We start from the raw sequence: 13,527 nt of genomic DNA, 5'->3' as shown, positions 1-13,527 counted from the left end.
AGTGAGAATAGGAATTAGGGAGTAAAGGTACTGGGTACTGAGACATGTGCACTCATTTCTCTTGCCATGTGAAAGATTAATTCTCAGGGGCTTCTCTCAGAAAGAGCTGAAAATGAACAGAGGGCAGAGCGAGTGAAAAAAAAGGGTGCTTTTTAGCAGGCAGTTTCCTTGGCATAATCCATACAGCTCTCGTTATTCATTGGAGTGGTGATTTCCTCTTATATCACTCTCGCTCACTTCCTTATATTCATTTGCTCATCCCATTCGTTCCTTCAGTACGGCAGTCCACCTCTGAGTCTGTTCATATTAATCCTGATGGCTTCATTATCAGTCATCATCAGTCAGGGAGGTTGTGTTTACTTCAAGTGGACCTCGTCTCCAAACCCTCTTATAAAATTATTTGTTTCATCTGCTGAAATGCTTTCTGACAGCCCCTCTTCTGCTCCCCTCTATTACTCCCTATCCATTTATCAGTTAAATTGCCCTCGCCACACTTTCAGAGTTAATTTTTATTACTGCTTACTCTCCACATATTTTCTCTTTCTCTCTCCATTTCTCCTAATTTTTGCCTGTCCGGTTCCCGTCTGTTTCACTTTTTCCCATGGCTTGGTCAGTCAGGGCTTTTTAGGCCGGCCATTGCGTGGCAAGTTCTCCACCGTGTTGCTGAGGCGGTATTTGACGATGATGCTGTGCACGGTGGATTTAGGCATGCGCAGCTCCTGCCCAATTGATCCTTCAGACTTGCCATCCTTCCACAGGTCCACCACACGCTGGCGCTGCAGGACATCATGCTCCTTGGTCTTCAGGCAGGGCGGGACTTCTGTGGGGGCAGAAAGGTGGCACACTGTAGACACTGGATGGGGCAGGGAGCGGGCTAGCAGCAGCAGCAAGATCAGATCAGAATGAGTCAAACAGTATCAGTCCTCAAAATATTCACAAATCATCAGCAGACTCAAGGTAGGAAGGAGTTGAGAGGCCAATTAAAAAAAGAAAAAAAGTAAAACGTGACTGAAACGTACACGAGTCATGGGATTCTCATATTCATAAAATTATAATTCCCAATTGTCCAATTTTCACCTTAGTCCATGGATATAAAAATCCCCAGAGGTCCTTGGGATATACAAATGTCACAATTAACTTTCATAAAGAAATGCATAGAAATGGTTCTTTATTGTATTTCACAGAAGAAAAAAGGGTATATTTTCCAGCTTTGAAAAGAAAATGAAAGTTTTAGCACCCATCTACTCCCAAAGAAAACAAAAAACAATTAAACTCGTTTGCTGTGTAAAGTTCATGACTCCAAAAAAGCATGAGTTTAAGTGTCAGTGACTTGGGGAATGAAAACAAAAATTATTTTTTCTATATTCTTAACAACTCTAAGAAAAAAATTAATACGGCGAAACAGGGTCTAAATTTCCCAAACATGGCGTAGGTTAAAGAGTTCATACTGTTCATTCTGTTCTATTCCATCCCTATCCATCTGTCTCACATTTTCCCATCTCTTCTTATCTCTCTCTCCAGCCGAATCCCCTTTCTCTCCTTTTTCTTGTGTTCTTTGCTTCTTTTCTGTTTAGGCTGGTGTGCTGTTTTCAGTCATTTTTGTTGGCCTTTATGTTTATGTGGGGGTCACCACAGTCCTCTCAGTTGGGGACTGGCCTCTTGTATGGCATATTTTTAGCTCAGGTAGGGGTCAGTGCGTGCAGACTTAGTGCAGAGCCCCATCTGCCTCTCTGTGCTCACCATTAAGAAAACCTGCACATTTTCCCCTGTGTTTCTCTTTCTTTTTTTTCACCCTTCTCTCTTAAAAATATCCCTGGCCTGAGGAGAAAAAATGTTCCCTCGGCTGAGCGATTCCTGGCACAGCCAGGGCAGTGGATCAGCGTAATGACATTTTCAGAAAAAGCTCCACTGCACCAAAAAAACGGGGCTACTATGTCTCCCACAGACGCCTTGGCTGAATGATGGGTATTAAAATACTCGATCAACAGTGCACAGGAACACATGAGCCCCTTTGGGGTGAAAGTGTACCCCAGTCACACTTAAGAACAAAGAAAATATACACACAGTCAGACATGATTGTTTTGTGTATATCCAGCACTTGTTTATGCTATTGCAGAATTCATTTTAAAGTAATAAACACAACTTATTGGCAGACTAGAGCAGACTTTTTTTGGACCAGAGGAAGAGGGAGAGTTATTTAGTCAAAGTTCCTCAGAGGCCTTTTCAAATTAGAAAGCAACTGCTTCAGTTAAAACTGTAACATGATTCACATTTTGCAGAATAATACACAGTACAAGTATTTGGCTAACGTCACCAAATTTTATAAGAACTGGCAGATTGATGTGTCTTTGTTTACAGACTTCTCACTCTCTTACATGCAGCCAACTCAAGGACTTTCCATGCTCTTTCAAGGTCCACTATACTCAATTTTAAACATGTATTTTATATTATTCTATATTATTTTGTACAGTGAATACTGGAAAGTACCACTGACACAGACTGACTAGATTCCACACACACACACACACACAATGTATACTTTCTCTGACACCTTCCACTTCTACTTGCTGCTACAGAATGTGGCAGTTTTTGTTTTGTTTTGCCTTGGTTAACAATTGAACATTAATCCTAGTTAGTCACTCCAGATGCCTTATTTTACTGCAATATTAAGAGATTTTCAGAAATAAATAGCTGTCCCATAAGCTATAATGAAGGTTTATTTAGGGGCATCAATCATATCCAATATTTTCACAATACAGGGAATCAGCATCTCTATTTCAACTAGAAATGTGACTTATTTCACCAATATATTACATACTTATTTATTACATTAGCAGTATTTATCAACAACTGTGCACAGTGCACATAATCAGTACAGACCTCAAGTAAGCTACAAACTCGCTGAAATCTTCACTCAAAAGTGCACTCCGTAGAATTAAAAATAATAAAAGATGAAAATGAAAATAAATAAAGCAATAAAGACACATTACAGTGACACACATTTAGTTAAAAAACAATAGAATAAAATAATTTCTATGTTGTTCACGATTAATGTGTAGGTATCTATGGTTGATCCTATACTTATTTTTAGCCAACAAATCCACCAGGAAGACGTCAGAAATATTCACTCCACAGCCCTTAAAGTACAGCCACAGCAGTGCATTTTTTAAGTGATTAAATTTTTTTCCCTCAGCTTACACTGAACAAACCCACATCCTCTTATTTAAATCCTGCTAAACCATCACTTACAGAACAACACTCATGAGCCTGGAATATTATAAGAAGTCTGCTGGGAAGAAAGAGTTTGATGCTTTACAGTGAACCCCAAATCCAAGCTCTAACCTGTATGTCTTCACACGCATTTAACGTCTGATAATCAGCCAAAGTTTAAATAAGGAAATTACACAAAACATGCAAAGCTCTTTCCCAAAGCTTTCATGATTAAAGGTCACTAATGGTTTCATTACTGACTGAATTTTAGTAGTAGAACATGTGCATGACAAAGGAGTCATTCTGTAATTAATATTGTTTTGATGAATTACTGACAAGGCAGAGCTGCAGCTCTAAAAACAATCTGTAAGCCTTTGTGTTCTTTGCTAAACTGGCCAATTCAACTTAACAAGTGAAACCATTCGAGTATCTTTCATCAAGGTTTTGGAGAAGTCCTTTGTATGAATGGAACATTAGTACTCACCTGATATGAAAGACCCCGGAGGCATTTGGCTATAGTTGGCCCCAGCCAGAGTCATGCCCCCGGGGGGTGCTGGTGTGAATGGGGGACCGTAATTCTGTGGGGTGGCGTAAGGTCCTGGAGGGATAGGCTGGAGAGGAGGAAAACCATAGCTTAGCATGCTCCACAGAGATTGTTTTCAAAATGGGATGTCCCAACTTGTCTTTTAATAAGAAGCTAAATTGACCAATATTATCAAATTTGGAATATATTCAAAATGAATCTGAATACACCAAAAAATCAAGTTGTAAAAACAAGAAATGACTGTCAATTGTGAATCGTTAACATGACAATATTTTTTCTTATTCTGCAGTTCTCTAAATTCATATTTGTATGTTATCATGCTATAGTTATTTTCTGTGCTAGTCATTTAATAGGTTTTTGTTAATTTAACGATGATGATCATTTATGTTCAAATGCATGCATTCAATCTGTATTGCTGTAGATTAGGAACCGCATACATTAAAATGCAAATATATTGCATTTTGGATTGGTTGGATTAATAACAATAATCAGTCAAACCTCTGAAGTTAATGCATTGTGGTTGTGCATGTGAGCGAGTTGCATTAAGTAATAAATGTATGCATTGCATCCTCTAGAAATACATCAAAGATGCCTACAGATTAAAGGTAAATAAAATAAAGATTATTGATGGAATTGAAGGAACAGGTATATAAGAAGAACCATTATATACAGACAAATCATTCAGATCTCGGTTGTAAATACAGTGTGCCTTTAGTGGAAGTGTTTATGATGTGTGGGTAGCTATTTACCGGTGGTGTATGGGTCTCATTGCCCTTGTTGGCCAGTCTGCTGAGGATGCTCCTCTCAGACATCTGCAGACGTGCTGCGATGGGTGGGACTCTGGAGAGGGTGGCTGGAAGCCGCGTCACATCTGCCTTCATATCACTGAGCAGTTCCTCCAGTTGGTTGAGAACTGCAGTTAAACCAGGACAATTGTAAATACACAATAATCACTGATTGGCATCTCATTACAAATCAGTATGTGCTAAAACAACACAGATTCGTGTAAATTGTATTTTCAAGACCTTTTTCTACATTTTAAAATTTCAAAACTAAAAGTGCTTAAAAATGATGGAAAAGGCCGTATGAATGATGAAAATATAACAGTCATAAATTAAAATGTTGATGACATAAAAAACAAATTGAATAAATGCAGAAGGGTCTAAAACCATAATTTACATATTTCACAATTGCTTACAACAGTAGTTCTCAAACTTTTTAGACCACATACCACCCATTATCAAACCCAAACGTCCAAGTACCACCTATGAGTCTCACCACAGAAACATCTGTGCTCCTGGTCTGCTGTTCTCAGGACATAAGGCAAAGTCTTGCTTGAACTTTTGTATGTTTGTTTTTACTTGAAATTTGCATGCTTCAAACAAAATTGCTATAAAAAATATATAAAAAAATATCTAGGAGGGTGGCACGGTGGCACAGCAGGTAGTGCTGTAGTCACACAGCTCCAGGGTGTAGTCCCACTCCGGGTGATTGTCTGTGAGGATCATCGGTGTGTTCTCTTTTTCCACGTGGGTTTCCTCTGGGTGCTTGTGTGTCCTCTCACGGTCCAAAAACACATTGGTAGGTGGATTGGTAACTCAAAAATGTCCGTAGGTGTGAGTGTGTAATTGAATGTGTGCATTTGTAATTGAATGTGTGAGTGTGTGTTGCCCTCTCCAGGGTGCCTTGCGCCCAATGATTCCTGGTAGGCTCTGGACCAACCGCGTCCCTGACCTGGACAAGCGGTTACAGACAATGAATGAATGAAAAATATCTAGGCGTAAACTGAATATATATGTATACATTTAAGGTACATATAAAATTAATGGGAAATTAGTGTTTTGAAAGAAAAAAAAACAAGAAGAAGTCAATTTAATATCTGTTATGTGCTTTAATAGGCTATAGGTGAAAACAGTGTGGAGCTTGGAGCAGGTGTACACAGCTGCACTCGGCGCTTGTTTCAGTAGGTGAAGGAGGCACGGTGCTGTGTTAAACAGTGTTTTAAGGCTCCATTGATGCGAAGAACGGCCACATTATGTTCCTTGAGCTGTGTGTTTTCATCTGTCTTGTCTTCACGTGCACATAATACTTACTTTGTTTCTCTATTTGTTTTATGTCTGGAATTAGTCCTTTTGGACTCCAGAGTATTCTCAGGTTTGGTCTCTGCTGTTTTTCTCGTTTCTGCTTGGCCCTTTTTGTAATAAAGTCCAAACTGCTAATGTCTATCTCTAGCTTTTGCTTGCATCTAGTAGCAACTGAAACTGGGTTTTCTTCATATGGATTTCTCAAAAAAAGAAAAAAAAAAAACAACAACTGTGGATTGTGTTCCCTTCCTGGAAAAAATACAAGGGAACACTGTCCCCCACCCTGCGTTCCCTTATAGGCGTAATCAACTATGATATATGCCTAGCCTCTTGGATTTTTAAATTTTTTTTTTTTAACACAAACAAATTTAATTGGGGCATATTTATAAAACCCATGGAACATCTTGTAATTTACACACAAACACTTCAGATTTTCAGTTTTTAATCAAGTCCTTAATTAAGTAGTACAGTTTTCTAGGTCATTTGGAGTACCACCTCTTGCTGCTTCACGTACCACCAGTGGTATGCATACCACAGTTTGAGAACCACTGACTTGGAATGTGGTAAAATGTTCTTTTTCAAACAACAGTGAAAGTTAATTTGTTTATGTTTTAAAGCAGTGATGTCTTACATAGCATTTTTGTAAACACTCAAAAACTTCACATTCATTGGAAGACAACATAGCAACCTTAACCACCAACCACTGTGCAGCATCTACTTAAATAATGCAACAGAAAACAATCAGTACCAGTAAGCCAACAAGTTATTTGGTGGAGAGGTGACAGGGCAAGGCAAGAAATATATTCTGGGCAGGGTTTCAATCCATTACAGAGCATCACACACTTAATGTTGGTAAATTAAGACAGCAAATCCAACCACCAACATGTTTAGTATATTTTAGTGTATTCCCCTGCTCTAACACACTTCATTAAACTAATGTGCATGCCAAGGGCACTGAAAACCCATAGTTAGGAATCGTTGTTCATTGTTTTAAACGATTTCTCTGGACTGAAACATCAAACACATCATGATTATGAGGTTGCTTGCACATTTGTGTAATGTATCATGAAAGAACATATTCCTCATGAGAATACTTCCAATATGCAGTATTGGTTTGACTCTGCCAACTTTTGCATGCTTATTGAAATTGATCATTTTGATTTTTATATCAGCCAGTCATTACAAAGAATTCATTAGTTTTTTTCCAGCAACAGTATAACTGATGGGCCAAATGATACTAGAGCCAAAAGTCTGTTTGTCTTTGTAGATTAGCACAGCAAACAGATTTCTGGTTCCCAGAGAGAGCATTTTTAGCTGAAAATGCCTTTTGTGGTTGAGAGTGTTCCCATATCTTGGAAACATTGTGAAATAGGGAGTTATTCCAGAAGCAACATTTCTTTTTTGTGCATTTACTCCACAATCAGAACAAAGACATCCAATGATGTAGCACTGATGCCATGTTTCCTGTATACAATACACATTACAAGTATGTATAGAGCATTTTAGGATGGTGAACTTTTCACAAGCATCTAAACAATTTCTCCAGTGTTAAATCATGGTATTCTTGATATATTTAATATCTAGGTTTATTGCATATGTTTAACAGTTGAGCACATCATGCACAGATTTTAAACATAATACATGCTTTTCTCACCCTTGTGCAGGACAGCATTTGCAGGTTTGTTCCCTGCGAGTGACTCTTTGCTGAGGTGCTGGTGTGATTCTGCCAGGCATTCTACCTCAGCAAAGCGGGCATTCAGGGCCATGGCTGGGTGGGTGGGGTCCTGGGTCATATTGAGGTATGCTGCCCTACGCAATTGCTCCTCTATCACAAGTGCCTGTTCTAACAGCTGAAAGAAAGAAAGAAAGAAAGAAAGAAAGAGAGAGAGAGAGAGAGAGAGATGGGCACAAGGGGATTTACAGTGGGTAAAATCACAAATATCTTCTTTTCCTAAAAAAGAGGATGAAATAGAAAAGATGCAAAGATTGAATGAGAAATTAAGTATGCATCAGAAAAATTGTGTTTAATTGGAAGATGAAAACAGAACAAGAAAGAGCAGAAAACAAAACCAAAAAATAGATTTAAACAAAAAAGAGAAAAAGAAGAGTGTGTGCACACTGATTGGGAAAAAATGTTAAATGATCTGGATGAAAGTATAAAGTAGAACAATATCACCTTTAAGTGATACTAAGGAGTAGAAGAATCAATGTAATAAAATTATAGCAAGGCTAGCTGTGCTTTTCAAATTATATGTGAGAGTGTGTGGCAGTGAGGAAAGAAGGAATGCGGATGTAGAGAATGGGATATGAAACATGTGACAGAGACAAAGGCAAAAAAAAAAAAATAGAGAAGATGTTTTCACAAGAACTTGAGTCAGCATGAGGTGAATGCGTGTCATCACATGTCAACATGCGGAGGAGTAAAAACCTCAAGCCACTGATATAAAATGAATACATTAATATAACATAGTATGCATTTTACTGCAGTTTTATTTTGTGTTACATTTATAAAAGGTCAGTAATGTATGTGTGTATTTGCCTTAATTTGTGTGTGTGTGTGTGTGTGTGTGTGTGGTGGTGGGGGGGGGGGTCATAGCTTGACAGAGGAATGGTAACTAAATGTCTTAATAATACAGACATACAGACAATAATAACAACTAAGCACATGTAATCAAAGAAACTGATACATCATTTTGGTCACTCAAAATTTAGAGAGTATATCCCACAAGTGGTCACTTTTCTCCCCCATTTAAGAAACACCATAAATATCTATCATTAATGACCTAACAACTTCACCATCCCATGTAAGATCCAGAGCTTGGTTGGTCAGACAAGACATGATCTTTTCAGAATTTTGAAATTGTAACATTTGCCTGTACAGGGGGTCCTCGACTTGCGACGTTGATTCGTTCCTATGTCGCGTCGTAAACCGATTTTCGGTGTAAGTCGGGACATACACACATACTTTACGTAAATAACATACTATAAGCTCTTATCCTATCCTAACACCTATCCTCCTCGGTCCCGAGCCGCATAACCGTATTCTTCCGCCGCGCACACCAAACACGAAGTTCGGGTTACGGCGTTTATGATGCAAAACCGCTTAAGTAGAAACAAGGTTTTATACAGTAAATGGGAGATGTGTCGTAACCACGAAACATCGTAATTCAGGACTGACGTAACCCGAGGACCTCCTGTAGTGTCTAGTGAGACAGCAAGTAGATTTCCATGTTTGGGCGGGCATGGAATACAATTTTAAGAGGATGAGATGTTCTGTCATTATTATCAACAAAGGGCAGAAGCCACAAGATCATCTTTTAAATACCTTAAATAACTAATTTACAAAACATTAAACAGAATGGTTGTATGAGTGCCATAGTTCAATTTTGTCAGTAGTGCCTCTTGCACACATGTAGAATTTTTTAGAGAATCTCTGGAGTATTGGGTTCGGAGATATCCCAGGGTGCTGTTTCACACATGTAGCTGTACACATGTAGACACATTTTCTGTGTCAGGCCCACATTTGCAGTGAAGAATGAAACACATGCTTTAGGTGTGGTGCAACGCATGCAGGAGAAACTCAGGAACATTCCCTGCTCTGTTCTCATGTGCGCTGACTCTGATTTTACCCAGAGTTTGTACTAGGGCACTAACATGTTAAAGTTTGCGTAATGTCCCTGACAAATGTCTTGCTGGTGCATATGTCCAGTAAATGTTTTTGTATTTTTTTTTGGGTTAAAATGCCTTACCTTAAACCTTCTTGCCAGGAACTTATTTTTCATCTCCAAAAAGTTTCCCTTGTTCGCTTGTGACTTAAATGGTTCATTGACAATTGCAAATTGGGGATCATTCTGAATGTCCTGCCATCGGGCATAACCATGACTAAAAGGGGTCACGTGTTAAGGTTCAAAGCAAACAGCCACAAAACGGAATAACCAAAGCACAACTTCAGTCAATTCTTAGGAAAAGGCAATTATGTTTTAACATCTGATGAACTATTCAGCTACCAAGCAAGTATATTGACATGAAAGATCAGGAAATGATCAATATATTACATAACCTCTCGCCTAACATTTATAACGGGTCATACAGAGTCACAAATAATATCCTGTACATATAAAGGCAGACAATTTCCATGGCAACAACCACCCATAAGAAAGGATACTGTACAATTCCTGCCAGCAGCCAGAAATCATGTCTTCGGTGCCAGATCTCATTCATCTTTCCAGATGAGATTGCTGCTCGCTCTTCATTCTGCCACAGGGTGTGTAATTCTGCAGAAAAGAAAATGGATATAGAGCAAGGGTCACAAATATGTGGACCACGGTCACGGTCCGGGTCCGGGTCCGGGTCCGGACACTGTCCTATCCGGACTTGAGTATAAACCCGAAATATTATAAATAAGGCAACACTTGAAATATGAACTGAACATGGATTCTGTTTACAGAAAAAGTCCTGACTTTCAGCATAAAGAGCCAGTTTGCTAGTTATGAAAAGCAGTAGAGTCAACTGCAACTACAAAAGTCATTAGGGACTTTATTTAAAATATGCATTTTTTCCCTCCTGAATTGTTTTATTTGTAATTTTTACCTGAAAAATGAAAAGGACATTTTATTTAGAGTATTTGTTAATTACATAAAATGATACGATAATTATAAGCCTATTTTAATGTACAGGATATGGCACTGATCATAATGCAAGTTATACATTATGTTCTGGGCCTTGGCTTGGAACAGTTTTCTCTAACTGGACCTTAATGATTTTATAGAGCATAAAGCTAACACTGAAGAAAAGTATTTGTTTGACAGTCATGTGACCTCTTCCAAGCAGTGGGGGCTCTAAATCAATCCCCATAACCGGAAGGAAAACTGGGGGCAGGGAGATTAAGGGAAAAGTATTATACTCCTTCCTCAATCCATGGCTGAGGTGGCATTAGGCAAGGCATCTAACCCCCAACTGCCCAAGGGACATGATAAACTTTGATGAAGATCTTGTGCTGTGTCTCTATATCAATAGTGCATAATTAAAAAAGAATACTTTTCCTGATAAAAATTTTCTGAAATATGGTATGTTCAAAATGCAAAAGTCACTGGTACTGATTCATATACAGTTTGTTATAAAATTCAATAACACTCAAATCAAAACGGAAGAGGCATTTTTACCCCTTGTTTCCTTGTTAAAGGAACACTAGGTAAGATTTGTGTTTTTGTTCCTGGGGCTCCCCCTAGTGTAATTTATTTTTCACAGCCCTGTACAGAATTTAAGGGGAAAGGAGGGGATCCTACACTCCTCCAAAGGGTACATAGTTTAGTTTCTGCACTGCTGAACCCAGAGTAGCCAACAACTGTGGGTCTAATCTCCTTATTACAGTTCAGCGCAGCAAAATCACACAGTGATTTTGATGTGGCAATAAACGTTTTCTGAACCTACCTTAGCATCTGCTTAAAAGTTAAATGTAATGTTTTCCCACATGATAAAAATGGTACAGATATAAAGAAAAAAAAAGCATGTGAACTTTGGGGACTGGTCGTAAAGTTGTGTGGCAACTGTGTTGATCAGTATAATTACTTTAGTTGGTGTGTGTAGTAAACATTAAGTGAATGAACTGCATAGACTAGATGTAGGATTATGAGTGGTGATGATTTGTTAGCCTGTGAATAGTGGTATTATGCTTAAACACTAATGAAACAAAACACTGTCATATCTGCGGGTTTGTGCAGGAATACAGCACTTTTCTTCACTGTTTTCATATGTATTCTGTACCCTGTACATAGCACAGTGTGTATTTTGATTTTCCAGTATACAAAAATTGCAATGTGGTTATACAATGATGTAACACAAGAAAAATGGATTGACAGTCCTATATACACACCAAGTAGCGTTGCATTGACCACAGGAACACAACTTTATATTTTAGTTTACTTGTTTGGAGCAGCAAGTAGAAGAAGCACTACCAACTGTACAGATACAAAAATGCTTCGTGCCATGGGCCGGTCTAGGTCCTGCACCTTAGTGTTAATTTAAACCAAAAAGGAGAAGGCCCTTACAATGCTGTGAGCAAAACTCAATCAACATATATATAACATTTTTTTCATACAGAACAGTACTTTTTGTAATCATATAAAGTCTTATATTATATATAGTCTTAAGTATGAAGAGTTTTTGTGACAATATTATATAATTAAATGAGTAAAGAAATAAATCATTAAAAGTAGAATTTATTCATCATCTGAGCAGCAGGGGTGTTTCTTCCATTAAATATGCAGCCTCCCTTAAGAGCTCAGGACAATTATTCACCCTGAACTCTTACTTTTGACATTTTGCCATTTTAAAAACTATCATTAGTAGGCAGATCAATATGTCTTGCCTTACTGCGCAATCTAGCCAATAAATCTGACTGGATCAGAGTTATTCCCGCCAATATTTAAAAGGAACATTTAAATAATGATTAAATAAATCACACAAAATGTAAGCTTTTATTTCATTTTTTTTATTTCAAAATTGTATTTATTGAAGGAAACATTCAATAAATTAATTCTTCTTTTAATTAATTGTTTCTTTTTTAAATGTATTCATTAGATTATATAATATGGTCACAAAAAACCCTCCACCCTTAAGTGGCATGCTTTTGTTTTACCTGTAAAGCCTCCATCTGCAATGTTGAACATGAACCGTGGGCGCTCGACTGGTTTGCCATTCCCCTTGGTTGTGTCCTCTTTTTGCACCTTAATCTCTTTCCCAGCATCTTTTTCACCCTTCACCTCTTCTGTATGCCAAAATGCAAAATAATTTAAAGGTGATAAATGGGTGTTAAAAATGTTAAAAAAGCACAAAAAGAGAAAGATCAGGATTCACCTTTCTTAACATCTAACACTTGGTTTTCAATCTTCTCTTTTTTTTCTGTTTCCATGGGAACAATCATCTCCTCACACTTTTCTTTCTCTTCTCCAATTTTCTCACCCATCCCTTCTCTCTCATTCTTCTCCTCCTTCTCTGATGCTGCAAATACAGAAAACAGAATTGGATCAACTACTTGCTTTAAAAAACAGATTTTATATCCCTTCAAATCTTTCATTGTACCATGAGCTATGCACTGCAGTGACAATAACAACTCTACCTTGATGCTCCTCTTTAACTTTTTGAAGGTCTGAAGTGGATTCGTCTTTCGTTTTCTCAGTAACAGCCTCTTTTTTACAGGTGTCCTCCTCACCACTCTTTTCTTTTTCAAACCTTTCTTTTGGTGAAGTTGAAGTAGTATCTGGAGACTCTTTTGATTTGGAGTCACTAGCAGCAGTTGCTGAGGATGTTTCAGATGGCTCAGGCTTTTCACTTAGTGGAAGTTCTTTTTCACCCTCCTTTATAATTGTAACAGGCTAATGACAAATAATCAGAGACCGTTTTTAGTGCCAAAAACAAATCAATAGACAAAAACGGCTTGCTTGCTTACTGACTCTGTCACTCACCAACACATCCATTACTTTCCACAACCACAGACATCAACATCTCCCATCACACACCTACCTCTTTAGATTCTGCACTCTCAATGCTCTCCCCTTCCTTTCCCTCTTTCCTTATCTCCTTCTCTTTCTCTGCTTCAGTAGGGCTCTCCCCCTCTTCTTTTTCAACCTCTTTTCCAGTCTTTTCTGGTTTGTCAGGTGGAGATGGTGTGGCTACAAAGTGACAGAACAA

The 13,527-nt window shown here is 38.1% G+C and overlaps 1 protein-coding gene across 4 annotated transcripts in view; it reads right to left on the bottom strand.

The window, feature by feature from the left end:
- chd3 (chromodomain helicase DNA binding protein 3) overlaps positions 1 to 13,527 on the bottom strand; it is a 57,426-nt gene that overhangs the window by 6,686 nt on the left and 37,213 nt on the right. For 2 of the 4 annotated variants that reach the window (XM_066681999.1, XM_066682002.1), the window contains 10 exons: positions 13,360 to 13,508; positions 12,956 to 13,211; positions 12,694 to 12,837; positions 12,476 to 12,604; positions 10,004 to 10,112; positions 9,588 to 9,720; positions 7,493 to 7,688; positions 4,504 to 4,667; positions 3,695 to 3,821; positions 587 to 820 (listed from right to left, as the gene is read on the bottom strand). In XM_066681999.1, the coding sequence (XP_066538096.1) occupies positions 615 to 820; positions 3,695 to 3,821; positions 4,504 to 4,667; positions 7,493 to 7,688; positions 9,588 to 9,720; positions 10,004 to 10,112; positions 12,476 to 12,604; positions 12,694 to 12,837; positions 12,956 to 13,211; positions 13,360 to 13,508 (1,613 nt within the window). In that variant the 3' untranslated portion in view covers positions 587 to 614. Of the gene's footprint in view, positions 1 to 586; positions 821 to 3,694; positions 3,822 to 4,503; positions 4,668 to 7,492; positions 7,689 to 9,587; positions 9,721 to 10,003; positions 10,113 to 12,475; positions 12,605 to 12,693; positions 12,838 to 12,955; positions 13,212 to 13,359; positions 13,509 to 13,527 lie in introns of those variants that run through there. The other 2 variants (XM_066682000.1, XM_066682001.1) reach the window with 2 other exon arrangements.

This window comes from Hoplias malabaricus, chromosome 9 (genome assembly GCF_029633855.1).
Source record: "Hoplias malabaricus isolate fHopMal1 chromosome 9, fHopMal1.hap1, whole genome shotgun sequence".
Classification (NCBI taxonomy): Eukaryota; Metazoa; Chordata; class Actinopteri; order Characiformes; family Erythrinidae; genus Hoplias; species Hoplias malabaricus.
This window is presented reverse-complemented; position numbering and strand designations above follow the sequence as displayed.